Genomic DNA, 14804 nt, shown 5'->3' with positions numbered 1-14804 from the left:
GCAAGCTCTCAGCTACTGCTCCAGAGCAATGCCTCTCTGCCTGCTGCTGTTTCCTACCACGAGAGTCATGGATTCATATTCTGTGAAACAATAAACAAGCACTCCTTTACTTTTTCTTTTTTCCTTTTTTTGGTTTTTGTTGTTTTTTTTGAGGCTGGGTTTCTCTGCATAGACCTGGCTGTCCTAGAACTCCCTCTGTAGACCAGGCTGGCCTTGAGCTCAAAGATCTATCTTTCTCTGCATTCTAAGTGGTAAGCAAGCTCTTATTTTTTATTTTATTTTATTTTATTTTATTTTATTTTATTTTATTTAAGTTTATTTACTTTACGTCCCAAGGGTCTCCCCCTCCCCCAAACAAGCCCTTCTTAACTGCTTTCTTTTGTATGTTGCCTTGGTCACAGTGTCTCTTCATAGCAATAAAAGGTAACTTATACACTCTGCAAAGTCAGCTTCTAGGAAAGGAATCATTTCAAATAAACAAGAGTCAAATAAATCACAGGCAAGAAGGACTTCTGGTATTGTCAAATGTTCTGTTGTCAAAACAGAGGGGTGGAGGTGATGTTGGGTTGGGGAGTGGTGCATGCCTTTAATTTGGGAGGAAGAGGCTGAGGCAGGTGGATCTCTGTGAGTTTGAGGATAGCCTGGTCTACAGAGTAAGTTCCAGAACAGTCAGAACTACACAGAGAAACTCTACCTCAAAACAAAACATTCTGCTGTCTGAAGACTATTCAGTAGGTCCTAAGTATAAGAATGAATGAGTTTCTCTTAAGTATTATTCCAAAGAGCACTATAATAATGGTCACCTACTTTCAGAGCATAAACCCTCCGTGGAATACAGTAAATTAATTAAAAGTTACATTTACTAAGTTTCCCTGCAGGAATTCTTTTATCTTTGATAACTAATTAAAATGTACAAGCTCCCTATTTAAAAAAAAAAAAAAATCCAAGTGTCCATCAATGTTAACTATCATGGAGATTTAAAAAAATTGAACTTTGAAAACAAATAAAAACACAGACTGGGCCTGTAATCCCAGCGCTTGAGGCTGAAGCAGGAGGACTGTGAGTTCAACAACAGCCTGGGCTACATAGTAAGTTCCAGGCCATCTTGGGTAACCCTGTATCAAAACAAACAACAAAATCACAAAACAATAAATAAATAAGAATGTGGTGATATTCTTAAATATAGTAGCCACTCTTAGAGGCCATCTATAAAGAAAGAATGACCTTAAAACAGAACAGAAACTGAAAACTCAGGAGGTTAGTGTTACCAAGTAAATAGTCTGTGGCTTTGGGAAAATACGAGTACAGAGAAACCAAGTTAGGCTGTCACTAAATGTGTGTGGGGAAATCTGTTTTTACTTACAGGGTATAAAGCAAAATAAAAACATGGTAGTCTGATAATCACAGCAGCATTAGCCACATGCACAGTTTTTGGAGTAAATGGTTACCTGGGAAGTCACTTAGAAGTCTTGCTAGGGCATGCTTGTTAACCATTTCAGTCTTGCCGGATATAGGATCTATTCTAGTGTCTTTGATGACAGTAAGCTTTTTGGAAATCCCAAGATCAGATCCAGTCTTGACATCTGTGTGTTCTAGGATGTCAGGTGAACCCTGTGGCCAAGACTGTGGAGCAAAGGCTTGCTTGATTTTTCCTTCAGCCTGCACTTGCTCAGCCTGCCTTTCCCCTAATTCTTTAATGGCCTTGATGGTGAGCTGCTCTTGCTCTAAGTCGGAAGGTACCATGGGGGCACCTCCATTTGTTTCTCTGCTGTGTTCACTGTATTTGCTTTTCATGTCTTTAGTTTCTGAACCGCCTAACTCACTTTCATGCAAGAGTTCCATAGGCAAAGTGTTTTTAAAATCTGCTCTCTTCTCTAACATTGCTTCCAAGCTTTCACCTTCCTCCTTATCTTCTATCCCCTTCTCCCTGGCTCCTGTGAGGGCAGCCATCAAGTACTCTGGGGAGGAACCAACTGTATCTTCAAAATATTTTCCAGGCAAAGATTCCAACTTGGCAGAAGCTGCCACAGTTAATGACAATCCTGTCTCACTAACAACACTTGGAGGTGCTGCTGAGGGAACTTTGGAGTTGTCAGTCACAGCAGGCTTTTCAGGTACAACTTCATTCAGAGTATCAGGTACTTGTAAACACACCTTCTCACCTTCTACACTTGTTCTCTTAGTAGTATTTTCTGGCTGGGCCTGATGCAGCTTCAAAGCACTGCTTGGCTCCTCAAAGTTTTCACTCATTTCACTCCTAGAAGCACTGCTTGGCTCTTCAGAGTTGTCACTCATTTCACTCCTCACAGTTTCACAACTGGGAGTCTCTTTGATTCCTCCTTCACTTGTTTTTGCAGTAGCACTTGGAAGGGAGTCAGGTTTTTCAGGTAAACCTTTGCTGTTCTCAGATGATGGGTTTGCTGTGATGTCTTCTATGACTGTGTCATCAGACTCCCCAGAACTATCAATTTCTGTGACTTCCCCCAGCATGGAGTTAGGCCAGGCATCCCTCTGATCAGGTAAAGCCACTTCTACTATGGCTACTCCAGAGCCTGAGACCCATTTCTCAGGCACAGAGCCAGGCAGCTCTGGAGGAGGTTGCGAACTGCCTGGCACACCTCTACTGCTGGCTTCTTCTGTGGAACTGAGATAGTCTCTTACAGGTTTTCCTTCTGTAAACACTTCTGCCCCATCACCTGTGGATGTCATGACAGGAGTGCTCCCATTAAGAGAACATATAGGCGTTTTCTGATGGGTGTTCATTTTAAGATTTATAACTGGAATTTCTGAGCGATGTTCATTCCTGTCTAGTCCTGTACTTTTTGTGGTGCAAGAAGACGATTTATCAGCTTGTTGTTTGGCTTGGGGAACTAAGTCCCAAGTCAGTATTTCATTAGTAAAGTTATGCATATCATTCACACATCTAGACACCTCTTCCAGTGCTGCCGTAGTGTGTGAAAACTGTCTACTGAGCAGTGCAGAGGCTGGGTAACGCCCTGCCTCTTTATTTCTTAGTGGAAACACTTTGTCATTCATTTCCAACAAATCTGCAGGGGATTCTCTATCACCATGAGCTGCCCAGCCACACAAATCATTTGTATTTTCCTTATACAAATCTTTAAATTCTCTGTCAAACGTTGCTTTGTCAATAATTACTTCAAATGGTGACTCAGGAGAATCTTTTTCTACACTAGCTCCTGGAAGTTCAGATGGGGACAAGGGATATGTACACATGCGTTCTGCCTTAGACTGCCCAAGATCCAATGAACTTCTGTCCTCTCCACTTGGAGCCTTGTTTGGGTTCTTGGGTTCTTGGTCTTTAGCTATACAATCTTCTGCTGGACCGGTTTCCTTTGAGAGAAAAGCAGGCTTCTCTGGGAAACTGTCTGGAATGGAAGGGCGGTTGCAAGGAATGTCAGCTGTAAGAGAAACTGAAGCGTCTACTCCGTCCTTGTTGGTTTCCTGAGACTTGTCCAGCTTTTCCTTATCTAGAACCAAGTGGTCTTTTCCTTCTTTAGCTAGAACAAGCTGGCTGCCTAATATTTTACTTTTTTCTCCAAGCAGTGTTGTAAGGTCAGGGTTATGTATTTCAGAAGATGAAAGAAAGGAAGAAGTCATAATTTCTGAAGGTGGCTCATCAGAGCAAAGAGAGTTCAATCCTGCTATGGTCGGAATTTGAAAGAAAAAGATCATTTACCAGGTACAAGCACACATGAGCTAATTAGGCAAAGCAGCATGCTTTCTATTTTTAAATCACACACACACACACACACACACACACACACACACACACACAATGCTTATAAACAAATGAACAGACACACAAGTACATAACAAAACAAAGATCAGTGGTTGTCTTACAAAACATGCATAAAAACTGCCAACAGTAAAACAAAAGCCAATTATCATGCTACAAATTGCAAGTGACAAAATATTTTCAGGACAATACTTTTTAAGTGGTCTACTTTTTGCCCCCTGAAAAATAAGGTGGTGATGGTACTTGGAGATTTGAGTTTTCCTTTCCTCTTTTTTAGGGTGAGGGGAGGGTGAGATGGGAAGTGGATGGTGGAGTTATTCAATAGGAGCTACATAATCTATACAAAATGGCCTGCTGTTATGACATGCTGCTATGCCTTCCTTTGTAAGCCGAACAATTCAGAACACACTGGCTCTACAGATCCCCTGTTACAGTCTTCACAATCTGAGAAGGAAAAGAAAGCTGCTTGGCTCAAGTTGTTCTTGATCGAAAGAGGTAGATCTTTCCTGAGCCTGAAAAATCAGACTAAAACATTCCATTCCACACTTCAAGAAAGGGAGACAAACTGCCTGATATTCTAGAGTGTTGAAAAGTGTGGACTGCTCTCAAATCTCCTGTGTAGCTGGCCATTTTAACCCTATCACACATGTAGCACAGTAAGAGTCACCGTGAGCTTCAGAGGAGGCTCTGGAATTAGACTTCTGGACAGTGCTGGACCTGTTAAGGCTGTGGGGATTATGGAGATAGTCACAACCCTGCAGCTGGCCAGGTGTGCAGTGTTATAGTGATACACTAAGTTGTAAACTGACAAGGCTGGACTTGTGGTAGTTTTTGTCACTCTGACAGACTTTAGAATCACCTCAATGACGTGTCTGTGAGGACGCTTTACAAGGAGTACCTGAGGGGTGAAGATCTGCCCTGAGTCATCCCACGCCTAGACTAGAATAAACAAGAAATCCGGTGATCAGCTGAGTGTCAGCACCCCGTTCTCTACTTCCTGACTAGTGAACACTCTGAACTCATAAGCCAAAATTGAATATATCTTCCTATAAAAAACAATGAATGGTATGAGCTGGTTTCTTTTGTTGACATTAAACAGAATTCTTTTAAAAACAGGAGTGATGTATTAAGTCTTAGTGATTATTAATTCCACAGCAGTCATCCAGTCACTACAATATTCTCTTTCTAATCTAAGGAAAAATGAAAATAATCATCCCAAGAGAAGGCTGCTACATCTCTGGGGCTGAAACAAAGCAGAGCCTAAAATATTTCTAAGTAATTGAATCAAAGGCACAACTTGGTCAGGTGAGGTCTAAGTTAGGCTCAGAATAGCAATGCCTTGAGCGTGAATGAATAATTAGAAAAACATGAATGAAAAATTCTTTTGAGATTGTCTCTTCATGTAGCCTAAATTCTCTTCTAGTTATATCAGAAGAAAATTTATGCCATCATGCAAATTTATTGAAAAGTAAAATAAGAATTAAGCATTTTAGTTCAATAAACAAAATCACACTATTCTAGGATGCAAATACCATATAAAGCGTCTCATTAGCTGGGAGTGATGCATGCCTATACTACACTTCTGGTGTGTGGAGTTACTAGGAATCGAATGCAAGGACTTCATATATGCCAAGTATGGGCTCAATAAACTGAGTCACACTTATACCTCCTTATTAAAGAGTCTGACACTGACTCTCTCTCTCTCTCTCTCATGCTCCCTAATAATGATTTCATAACTCACAATCTGGACTACACAGTGTTTTGTAAACACTGTGAAATGTAAACAGAACAATGCCTTGTTCATTCTTTGGTGAGCATGAGATATAGATACTAGCCCTCATTACTGTCAGATTTTCCCACATGTAGCTAAAGAAGGTAACATCTTTATTTGTGTTTTAATTTTAATGATCTCCATTAGAATTTTGGCAAATGAAAAAAAATTCCGCCTAATTGTAACCGTAACAAACTTGGCCAGAGCTGGTATGTACTGACACAATGAAAAAAATTGGACCAGAAGTAAAAGGTTTATATTATGAAAACATTAAGCAAGCCTTTTGCAACAACTCTAAATGAAAACTCTCCAATCAGTAGACAGCATGGCACTGAAGAGACATTAGTTTTGTACAAATCAGCACCTTACAACACAGTAGAAAACTCCAGAGAACCTGAAAGTTGTTATCAATTAAAATACTACATGCGGGTCTGGAGAGATGATTCAGCGGATAAGAGCACTGTCTGCTCTTCCAAAGGTCCTGAGTTCAATTCCCAGCAACTACATGGTGGCTCACAACCATCTATAATGAGATCTGTTGTCCTCTTTGCTGGCAGAATACTGTATAAATAATAAATAAATGTCTTTAAAAAAATACCCACTACATGACTTACTGATCGGTTTTGGGTTATTGATAAGGGGAAAGAAGGAGGGAGGGTGGGACTGGGAGGAGTTGAGGGAGGGGGTTTCAACTGGGATATATAATGAATAAATTGTAAAATAAAATTTGTGAGAAATAAAAAAAGAATTCTACTAGCTATCTTTTTTCAAACACACAGCCCATGCTGTCTCATGCCTTTGAGGTCAGCATCCAGGAGGCAGAGGCAGGCAGATCTCTTTGAGTTCCAGGACAGTCAGGGCTACACAGTTACCCTGTCTCAAAAAAAAAAAAAAACAAAAACAAAACAAATACCTTGAAATGTTTCCCATACACTTAAATCTCCATGCAAAAAAAAAAAAAAAAAAAAAAAAAATCTCATGAGTAGGGTATGGTGCATACATTTGTGGGTATGATCCCATACTTGGGAGGTGTAAGATAGTAAGCAAGCACTTGGGAGCAATAAGATTAGGAGGTGACATCAGCATATGTTATATGATATCTTGTCTCAAAACAAACAATAACAAAAACACTACCACCACCACCAAACAAACCTTGTAAATGGGGGCTAGAAAGATGGCTCTGTGGCTAACAGCAATTTGTTGGCAGAGCACCCACATGGTAGCCATCTAAAATAACCAATTTTAGGAGATCAATCCAATGCCCTTTCTGTCCTTGGACATCAGTCACACATACAAACAAAACATCCACACACATTAAACATGGTGGCAGAAACCTTTAATCCCAGCACTAGAGAAACAAAGGTAGGTAGATCTCTGTGAGTTCAAGGCCAGCCTAGTTTACATAGTTAATTCCAGGCAAGCTAGGGTGACATAAATGAGACTGTCTCAAATAAAATAAAATAATAAAATAAAATCATTGCAAGCAGTTTCTAAATTAGTTTTTTCCAACACTGGGCTTCCATGTCCACATTCATTTAAAGGTTTTTCTATGTAGTCCTCGAACTCACTCCGTAGAAGGCTTCTTTCTCCACTGATAGCACATTATATCACTAATAACAGGAATATAGTCAAAGTTTTCTTTTGCTTTCATGGTTTTAACGTCAACTTCAATATTCCATCCTTTAAAAAGTTTCTAAGTCTTAATAAATAAGACTTAGATCATCTGTATTACAGGAGCAGCAGTTATAAGCAGGGACTTTGGAGTCTTTGGTCTGTGTGACCCTGAGTCAGGCTGGCCTCTGACTCCTGAATGCTGGGACTAAATGCTACCACTGCCTGGCTTTAGGAATTTTTTCTTTAAAACCTCCTTTGAGACAGGGTCTCTCACTCTACATAGCCCTGGCTGGCCTGTAACTCACTATATAGATATGACTGGTCTTGAATTAACAAAGACTCTACGTCCTGAGTGCTAGGATTAAAGTGTACCATCATGCATTTCTGGAGCTGCATCTTTCATTCACTAACTCAGAATTTCCAAGGACAGAGCTCAAGGGTCTGTCCTCTAGTTCCCCTGGCACATCTAGTTCACCAAATTTTAGCAGGCAGAATGATCAGAGCTGCATTTCAGAGCTTCAGTCCTATAAGTCACAGGTGGTGGCCATTCTCTTCACTGTTCATCATTTTGTCCAGGAGAACAATGACACAGTAGAAAGAGGAGCAGGAGCAGATCTTCTTTGTCTACTTTATCCCATAGGGCTGCGGTAGAGTTCCGGGTCCAAGTCCCTCAATCACACAAAACTAAACCAAACCATGGGCTGGAGAGATGACACTGGCTGCTCTTCCAGAGGACATGGGTTCAATTCAGCACCCACATGGAGGCTCATAATTGTCTGTAACTCCTGATCCAGGGGACCCAACACTCTTATCTGACATACATGCAGGAAAACCACCAATGTACATAAATAAAAATAAATTAGTTTAACAAACAAATAATAAAAACCCTAAATAAACCAAAGCAGGCCAATTCAAAGCCTATTTTTGAAAACACAATAACACTAAATTTGAGTGAAGGCAGAGCTCAACTTGACTAGAAAATCTGACATGAAAACTGATTGAAGAGTGTTTTCTAGAATTAGAAATTATTTCTAGAATTAGAAAATATTCTAGAATTATAATATTTTGTGAGGATTAAAAAGTGACACAATTAAAAACAACTTCAAGAGAATCCAACCTACACTTCAAATGAATATATTTGAATTGTAAAATCCCTTATAGCTTACCCTATTCTTAAAAATATCTTCTCTAGAGTTTTCCACCCAAACCCTCTTTTAGAAAGAGTAAAAGTTTACTACTTCTCTATGCAAATATTCCTACCTTAATCACGGCAAACATGTGATCTAAACCTGAGAATCATGCTAGCTCAACTGTTAAGTTCTTCCTAAAAAAGAAGGAATAGCTTAGACTAATGTTATGATTACCACTTACTTAATTCCCTTTTTACTTAGGAATTCTATTGTTTTAGTTAAAGGGATATTCTCAACAAGGAAAACTACACACATCAGCAAAGGGGTACCAGCCTGTAGAAGCCACTAATTAGTTCACAGAAATAGTATGTATAGCAACACAAAGGAAGCTTAGAATATTCAGGTGTAGGATTTCCTACACTTGAATTTTCTTATGTTCACAGAACAAGAAGGCAAGACACATCGTGCACAACAGTACCAGCAACTTTCAGCCATTGCATCCAAATAGGAAGTTAGTCAGCAGACAACTTTGCAGCCAAGCAAGGTCCTAAACAAAGTCTCTTTCTTTTGTACAAAGAAAAATGTTTTGCTTAATTTTTTTTTCTTAAGAAAAAGGCTGTAACTGGCAAAATGTTTTTCTCAATGCTTGCCCCAAAGTTCAGTGTTGTAACTTCCTATTCCAGACACCCACTGCATCAGTCAAACTGAGCACAAATGCCATGATGCAGCCCCACTTCCAACCCTCAATTGTGGATGAAGCTTCTCTTTTTATCTATTAAAAAAAAAAAAAGTATTTTCCAGACTCCACTCTTTTCAAACCCAAAACCAAATGTCCATTTGATTTTGTGTTTAATGGGAGGCTTCTTTCTCCAATGATAGCACAGTATATCACCAATAACAGGAATATAGTCAAAGTTCTACCTCTTTTGCTTTCATAGTTTTAACATCAACTTCAATATTCCATCCTTTAAAAAGTTTCTAAGTCCTAAATAAAGCTGCTTATTTGATCATCTGTATCACAGGAGCAGCAGTTATAAGCAGGGACTTTGGAGCCTTTGGACTGTGTGACCCTGAGCCAGCCTGCTCCACTGAGCTAGTGCCTTTTCTCCACCACTGGCTGTGAGAATTATGGATTTATATCACATAATAGGTATGGTAAAAGCTCACTAAAATTTACCCACATACACTATGTTTATATGTGTCTTACATAGGAAGACAGCATTTTTAAATTCACTCAATTCTGAAATGCTTAGAAAGTGCCTGAAGTTTAGCTCTGCTTGATGGAAAAAAAGACCTCAGATGCAGAAGACTGCAAAGGTCTACAACAGAGCACAGTTAATTAAGGATTCCACTGATATATTAACTATATTTATTAAAAAGCTTGGCTTCTTAGCTTATGTAACATGTCTGCCATAAAAGTTAGTAAATATAATTTATTTTGGAAAAGTATGACGTTTACGCAATCTAAATTAATGACATCTTATTTTTTCTTTTTTGATACATGCACCTCCCTGCAACCTGATGATAGTAAACAGATAACCTATATTTCAGTATTAAGAATATAAGACAATTTTTGTTGTGCTGAGGACAGAATCAGGTCCTTCTATATGGCAAGGTAAAATCACAACCACTGAGTTCCAGTCTTAGCCCACAGATCATCCTTAAATCTAAAACTGACCTATTTATTGCTACGCATTGTGTGATATGACTTGGATAGATAAAAGTAGTATGTTTGCCCCCAGACTAGAGGGTTAAGGGGTACAGATTAGTTGGATTAGTGACAATTAATGACTGAAGATTCCTGCTAGTGGCAACACTCAAAAAGGCCTCTGTGAGATAGGACTAATTCTAGTCCCAGGATTTTAATTGATAACAAAATATACCAAAGTCCTCTCCTTATTTCTAAAATCAGACTAGAAGCTTCCAGTGCTGGCTACTCTACAGTACAACTGATCATCTGCCATGTGTTTCTTCACACAATGAACAGGCTGACTTCCAGACTAGCTGGCAGAGCTCCCCTCAACTGACTTTTAAATGCCAGTTTGTTGTTTGCAAGGGAAATGCTACTAAAGGGGCAGGGTTAGAACCGTCAGGGATAGAGCAGCACTAACTGCCTCTATAGTAAGACAATTCTGAATCTGCATGAGTCAAAATGCTTTGGTAAGTAAAAAGCAAGAATGATCAACATGCTCTTAGGAAGACTAGAGTGTACTGTAACACTACTGTAAAAAGAGGTTTCCATCCCTTTATTTCAGTATGGTATTGTGTTCCTAACACTGTTTATTAGTGACTGCTATGGGTTACATATCTCACTATCTAGGATATCAACTATTGTGTGAAAAGTGACTCCAATATAGAATGTATTTTTCAAAGTCTGAAATATTTACAACTAAAGAAAAGTTATTTGCTTTAATATAGTATTTTTCTTCCAGAGTAGAATAAGATAGCAGAATTATGATCCTGCTATTTTATTATCTTAAAATCATATAATTAAAGATACTATAAAGGAGTTAGAGGTGCTAATGCTATCAATCTGAATGAAACCATTTCATAAAGTTTTTAGTGTTTTTTTTAATTTTAAAAAAGATTTCTACTTATTTTATGGGCATGAGTGGTTTGTGTGTGTGTGTGTGTGTGTACACTTCATGCCTGTGGGGACACAAGTCATTATTGGATTCCCTCAAAATGGATTTATAGTTGTAAACTGTCACATGGGTACTGGGAACTGAACCCTCTTCCTCTGCAAGAGCAGCTAGTACCCTTAACCACTGAGCAATCTCTCTTTAGATTTTAATTTTTAATTCTTGCAGTGTTGGGTATCTAACTCAGGGCCTCATGTATATCAGGCAAATGCCCTAAATTGAGCTATATCCTTAGCGCTGTCTTTTTATTATTATATTTTTATTATTATAAGGTAAAAGTTGCTGAAAATCCCAGCTAGAACAATGAACACTTTCCATACAACTTCTGACTTTAATTATCCCCAACTCCACTCGCAACGCTCAGAGGCTGAACCCAGGGATTTGTGCATGGAAGGCAAATGTTTTATCACTTAGCTATAACAGACTTTTATAACATTTTATCTTTAAAAAGTAGGTTTTCCATTGACCTGTATTTGGGTTTAGTATCACAAAAGCATATAGCACTTTCAAATTCTTGGCAGGAACTGCAATACTGAGGAAACCTTCTCCAAATGGTTGATAATTTTTTGTTTTGTGACTGGGTTGGTCTTGCTGTGCAATACTGGCCGGCTTGGAACTTAGAGGTGATCCTCCTGCCTCTGCCTTCATAATGCTGGGATTATAGGTGTACACCCGAATTTTTTTTTTTTTTTAAGTCAGAGCTTAATCTCTAAGGATGAGGAGTTTTAATTGCTACAAATCGACTGACTTGTTCAATATTTCTAAGGATCTAAAAGCAGCCTAGCTGCTGGGATAAATTTCAGACAGATTTACATTAAATTCCTATAGCTAGGCTGCTATTTTATAGGTAACTGAAAGCATATTTTCATACTGCTTTCTGAAGCCACTGCCCCTCATATCAGTTATGTAAGTTTAAATTAACAGGTTAAGTGCATGCTGGGATTGAGAAGTCCCAAACCCTACATGCAAGCTTTAATGTTTTAAAGATTTATTTTATTTTAAATTGTTGGGGGGGGGGTGAGTATGTCCATGTAGAATTCAGTGCCTGTGGAGGCCTGAATGGGGTACTGATCCCAAAGCTAGAAATACAGTAAGTGACCCAACATAAGTGCTGTTAATTAAACTAAGGGCCTCTGGGAAAACAGCAAGAGCTCTTAACTGCTGAGTTATCAATCCCAATGCAACACACTTTTAACAGTGTGTGTGTGTGTGTGTGTGTGTGTGTGTGTGTGTATGACAATTCACTCATGGAGATCAGAGGACAACCTATGGGAGTTGATTCTCTTCTGCCACGTAGTCCTGATGATTGGACTCAGGTTACTATGCCTGAGTGGCAGGTACCAAAACCTGCAGAGGCACCTCACTGGCCCAAGTTTTTAATTTTTAAGTAATAGTCAAAGCTACATCTAAAGCTTATGCTGTGTAAATGGTTCATTCAGCCTCATTAAAGTATAGTAATTTTCACGGGGACCTTCTGGCAACTCTTAAGAAGAAAAAGAACAGGCTAGGAATTAGTTTCCATTTTAAGAGATGTGGGGGCAATAAAGATTTCCACCTCATCCTCAGTTACAGCCTCTTTCTTAACATTTTTCTTTTTATCAATGTGCAAAAAAAAGTTATGAACTTGCCTTGTGAGGTCGAAAATATAGATACAGGCTGAGAGGAAGAGGAAGAAACAAAGGAATCTGAAAGAAAATATACAGAATGAAAATTTGACAACCCCACACAGGAATCTTAACTTTAACTTTGTTTTTCTGGAGGGTCAAACACTGTCATTTCATTGGGCTTATTAGCCAAGGGAAGACTTGAACTTTACTCCAATGACTGTTTTCACTCACCTGTCAGTGACACCTCATTTCACTTCCAGGATGCACTTCTAGAAATTCACCAAGTCAGTCTCTTTCAGACAAGCATTATCTCCTTCAGGAGGGAAAAGGAAGCCCTACCATTTCACAACAGCCACAACCTCAAGAGCAGATGCTCCCCTGCCACCCTCTGGCAAAATGGCTTCTAAGTACTAACAGCCAACTACATTTCCAACTACAGTTAGACGCATTAAGTCACTAGGATGAGCCCTTAAAAATATTTAACTGGCAGGGCGTGGTGGCACACGCCTGTGATCCCAGCATTCAGGGAGACTAAGGCAGGAGGATCTCTGTGAGTTCGAGGACAGCCTGGTCTACAGAGTGAGTTCTAGGACAGCTAAGGCTATACAGAGAAACCCTGTCTCGAAAAACTAAACAACAACAATTTAACTAGCAAAACCTGACCCTCAATTCACAATTCACTGGTCAAATAAGGCTAAATGAGTAATCTTTCATCTTTGAAAATCACATGCCTCCAATCTGTCTACATATATTAAAAAAAAATGTAGCATACACATAACATCCCTTTTTATCTGCTCCATAAACATACTCTTTAACTAAGTAGTCAGTGCTTCCAGGAATCCATCCTACAAAGTATGTATGCGTACAAAGATGTGTGTAAGGATATCCAGTAAGGGCACTGGTTTTAAGTACTAGAAATAATGTAAATGTCTACCAACAGATGACTAGTTAAAAACAACATCTAAATAATTAACCTGATGCCCTGACAGCCTGGGATACACTAGACTCTGGCACCTCTGCCTCTCTCTCACACACAGAGCTGTGAAAGGTGGCACACACCTTTAATTCTAGCACTCAAGAGGCAAAGGCAAAGGTAGGCAGGTTTTTGTGAGTTGAGGCCAGCCTGATCTATATAGAGTTCCAGGTCAGCAGTTACATAATGACACCCTGTTTCAAAAAAAAAAAAAGAAAGGGATAAAAAAAAGGAGGAAGAGGAGAAGTTGTTGCCTGGGATAGAAGGAAGATTTTGCTTTTTGACACCTAAGAAAACATAATCTTCTCAGCAAAAATAAAATACTAAAAAAAGTCTTGCTGGGTGGTGGTGCCACCTAACTTTAGGCACTTGAGAGGCAGGTGGATCTCTGAGTTTGAGGCCAGCCTGGTCTACAGAGCAAGTTCCAGGACAGCCAGGGCTACAGTGTAACTGAAGTTTTGGTTTCTTTAAAAACTCAGGCCCTGCAGACTATCAATGCAGATGCTGAGACTTACGGGCAACCTTTGGGTAGAGTGCAGGGAATCTTAGGAAAGAAGTAGGAAATAGTAAGATCTGGAGAGGACAGGAGCTCCACAAGGAGAGGAACAGAACCAAAAAATCCGAGCACAGGGGTCTTTCCTGAGACTCATACTCCAACCAAGGCCTATGCATGGAGATAACCTAAGACCCCTGCACAGATGTAGCCCAAGGCAGTTCAGTATCCAAGTGGGTTCCATTGTAATAGGAACAGAGACTGTCTCTGACATGAACTGATTGGCCTGCTCTTTAATTACCTGAGGGGGAAGCAGCATTACCAGGCCACAGAAGACAATGCAGCCACTCCTGATGAGACCTAATTGACTAGGATCAGAAGGAAGGAAAAGAAACTTCCCCTATCAGTTGACTTGGGGAGGGTCATGCATGCAGAGGGTGGAGAAAAGGAGGGATTGGGATGGGAGGAGGGAGGGAACCACAGGGGGGATACAAAGTGAATAAAGTGTAATAAACAAAGAATTAAAATTTAAAAATGAATTAATTAATTTAAAAAATGAACTTTCTATTAAAAAAAAAAGCAGACAACTCAGTTATAGGGCTGGTGAGATGGCTCAGAGCACTGGCTGCTCTTCCTAAGGTTCTCAGTTCAATTCCCAACAATCACAAAGCAGCTCACAATTTCCTGTAATGAGATCTGGTGCCCTTTACTGGCATGCAGGTATACATGCAGACAGAACATTGTATACATAATAAACAAATCTTTAAAACACACACACACACACACACACACACACACACACACACACACACACACA

General features: G+C 39.5%; 1 protein-coding gene across 1 annotated transcript in view; it reads right to left on the bottom strand.

Annotated features, from left to right (window-relative positions):
• Rtn3 (reticulon 3) overlaps window positions 1–14804 on the bottom strand; it is a 56540-nt gene that overhangs the window by 27937 nt on the left and 13799 nt on the right. Inside the window, exons 2-3 of the mRNA XM_055610610.1 lie at window positions 12543–12599; window positions 1449–3659 (exon numbers count right to left, since the gene is read on the bottom strand). Coding sequence (XP_055466585.1) covers window positions 1449–3659; window positions 12543–12599 — 2268 coding nt within the window. The remainder of the gene's footprint in view (window positions 1–1448; window positions 3660–12542; window positions 12600–14804) is intronic.

The sequence above is a fragment of the Psammomys obesus genome, unplaced genomic scaffold (assembly GCF_907164565.1).
Source record: "Psammomys obesus unplaced genomic scaffold, mPsaObe1.curated_primary_1811, whole genome shotgun sequence".
Lineage (NCBI taxonomy): Eukaryota > Metazoa > Chordata > Mammalia > Rodentia > Muridae > Psammomys > Psammomys obesus.
This window is presented reverse-complemented; position numbering and strand designations above follow the sequence as displayed.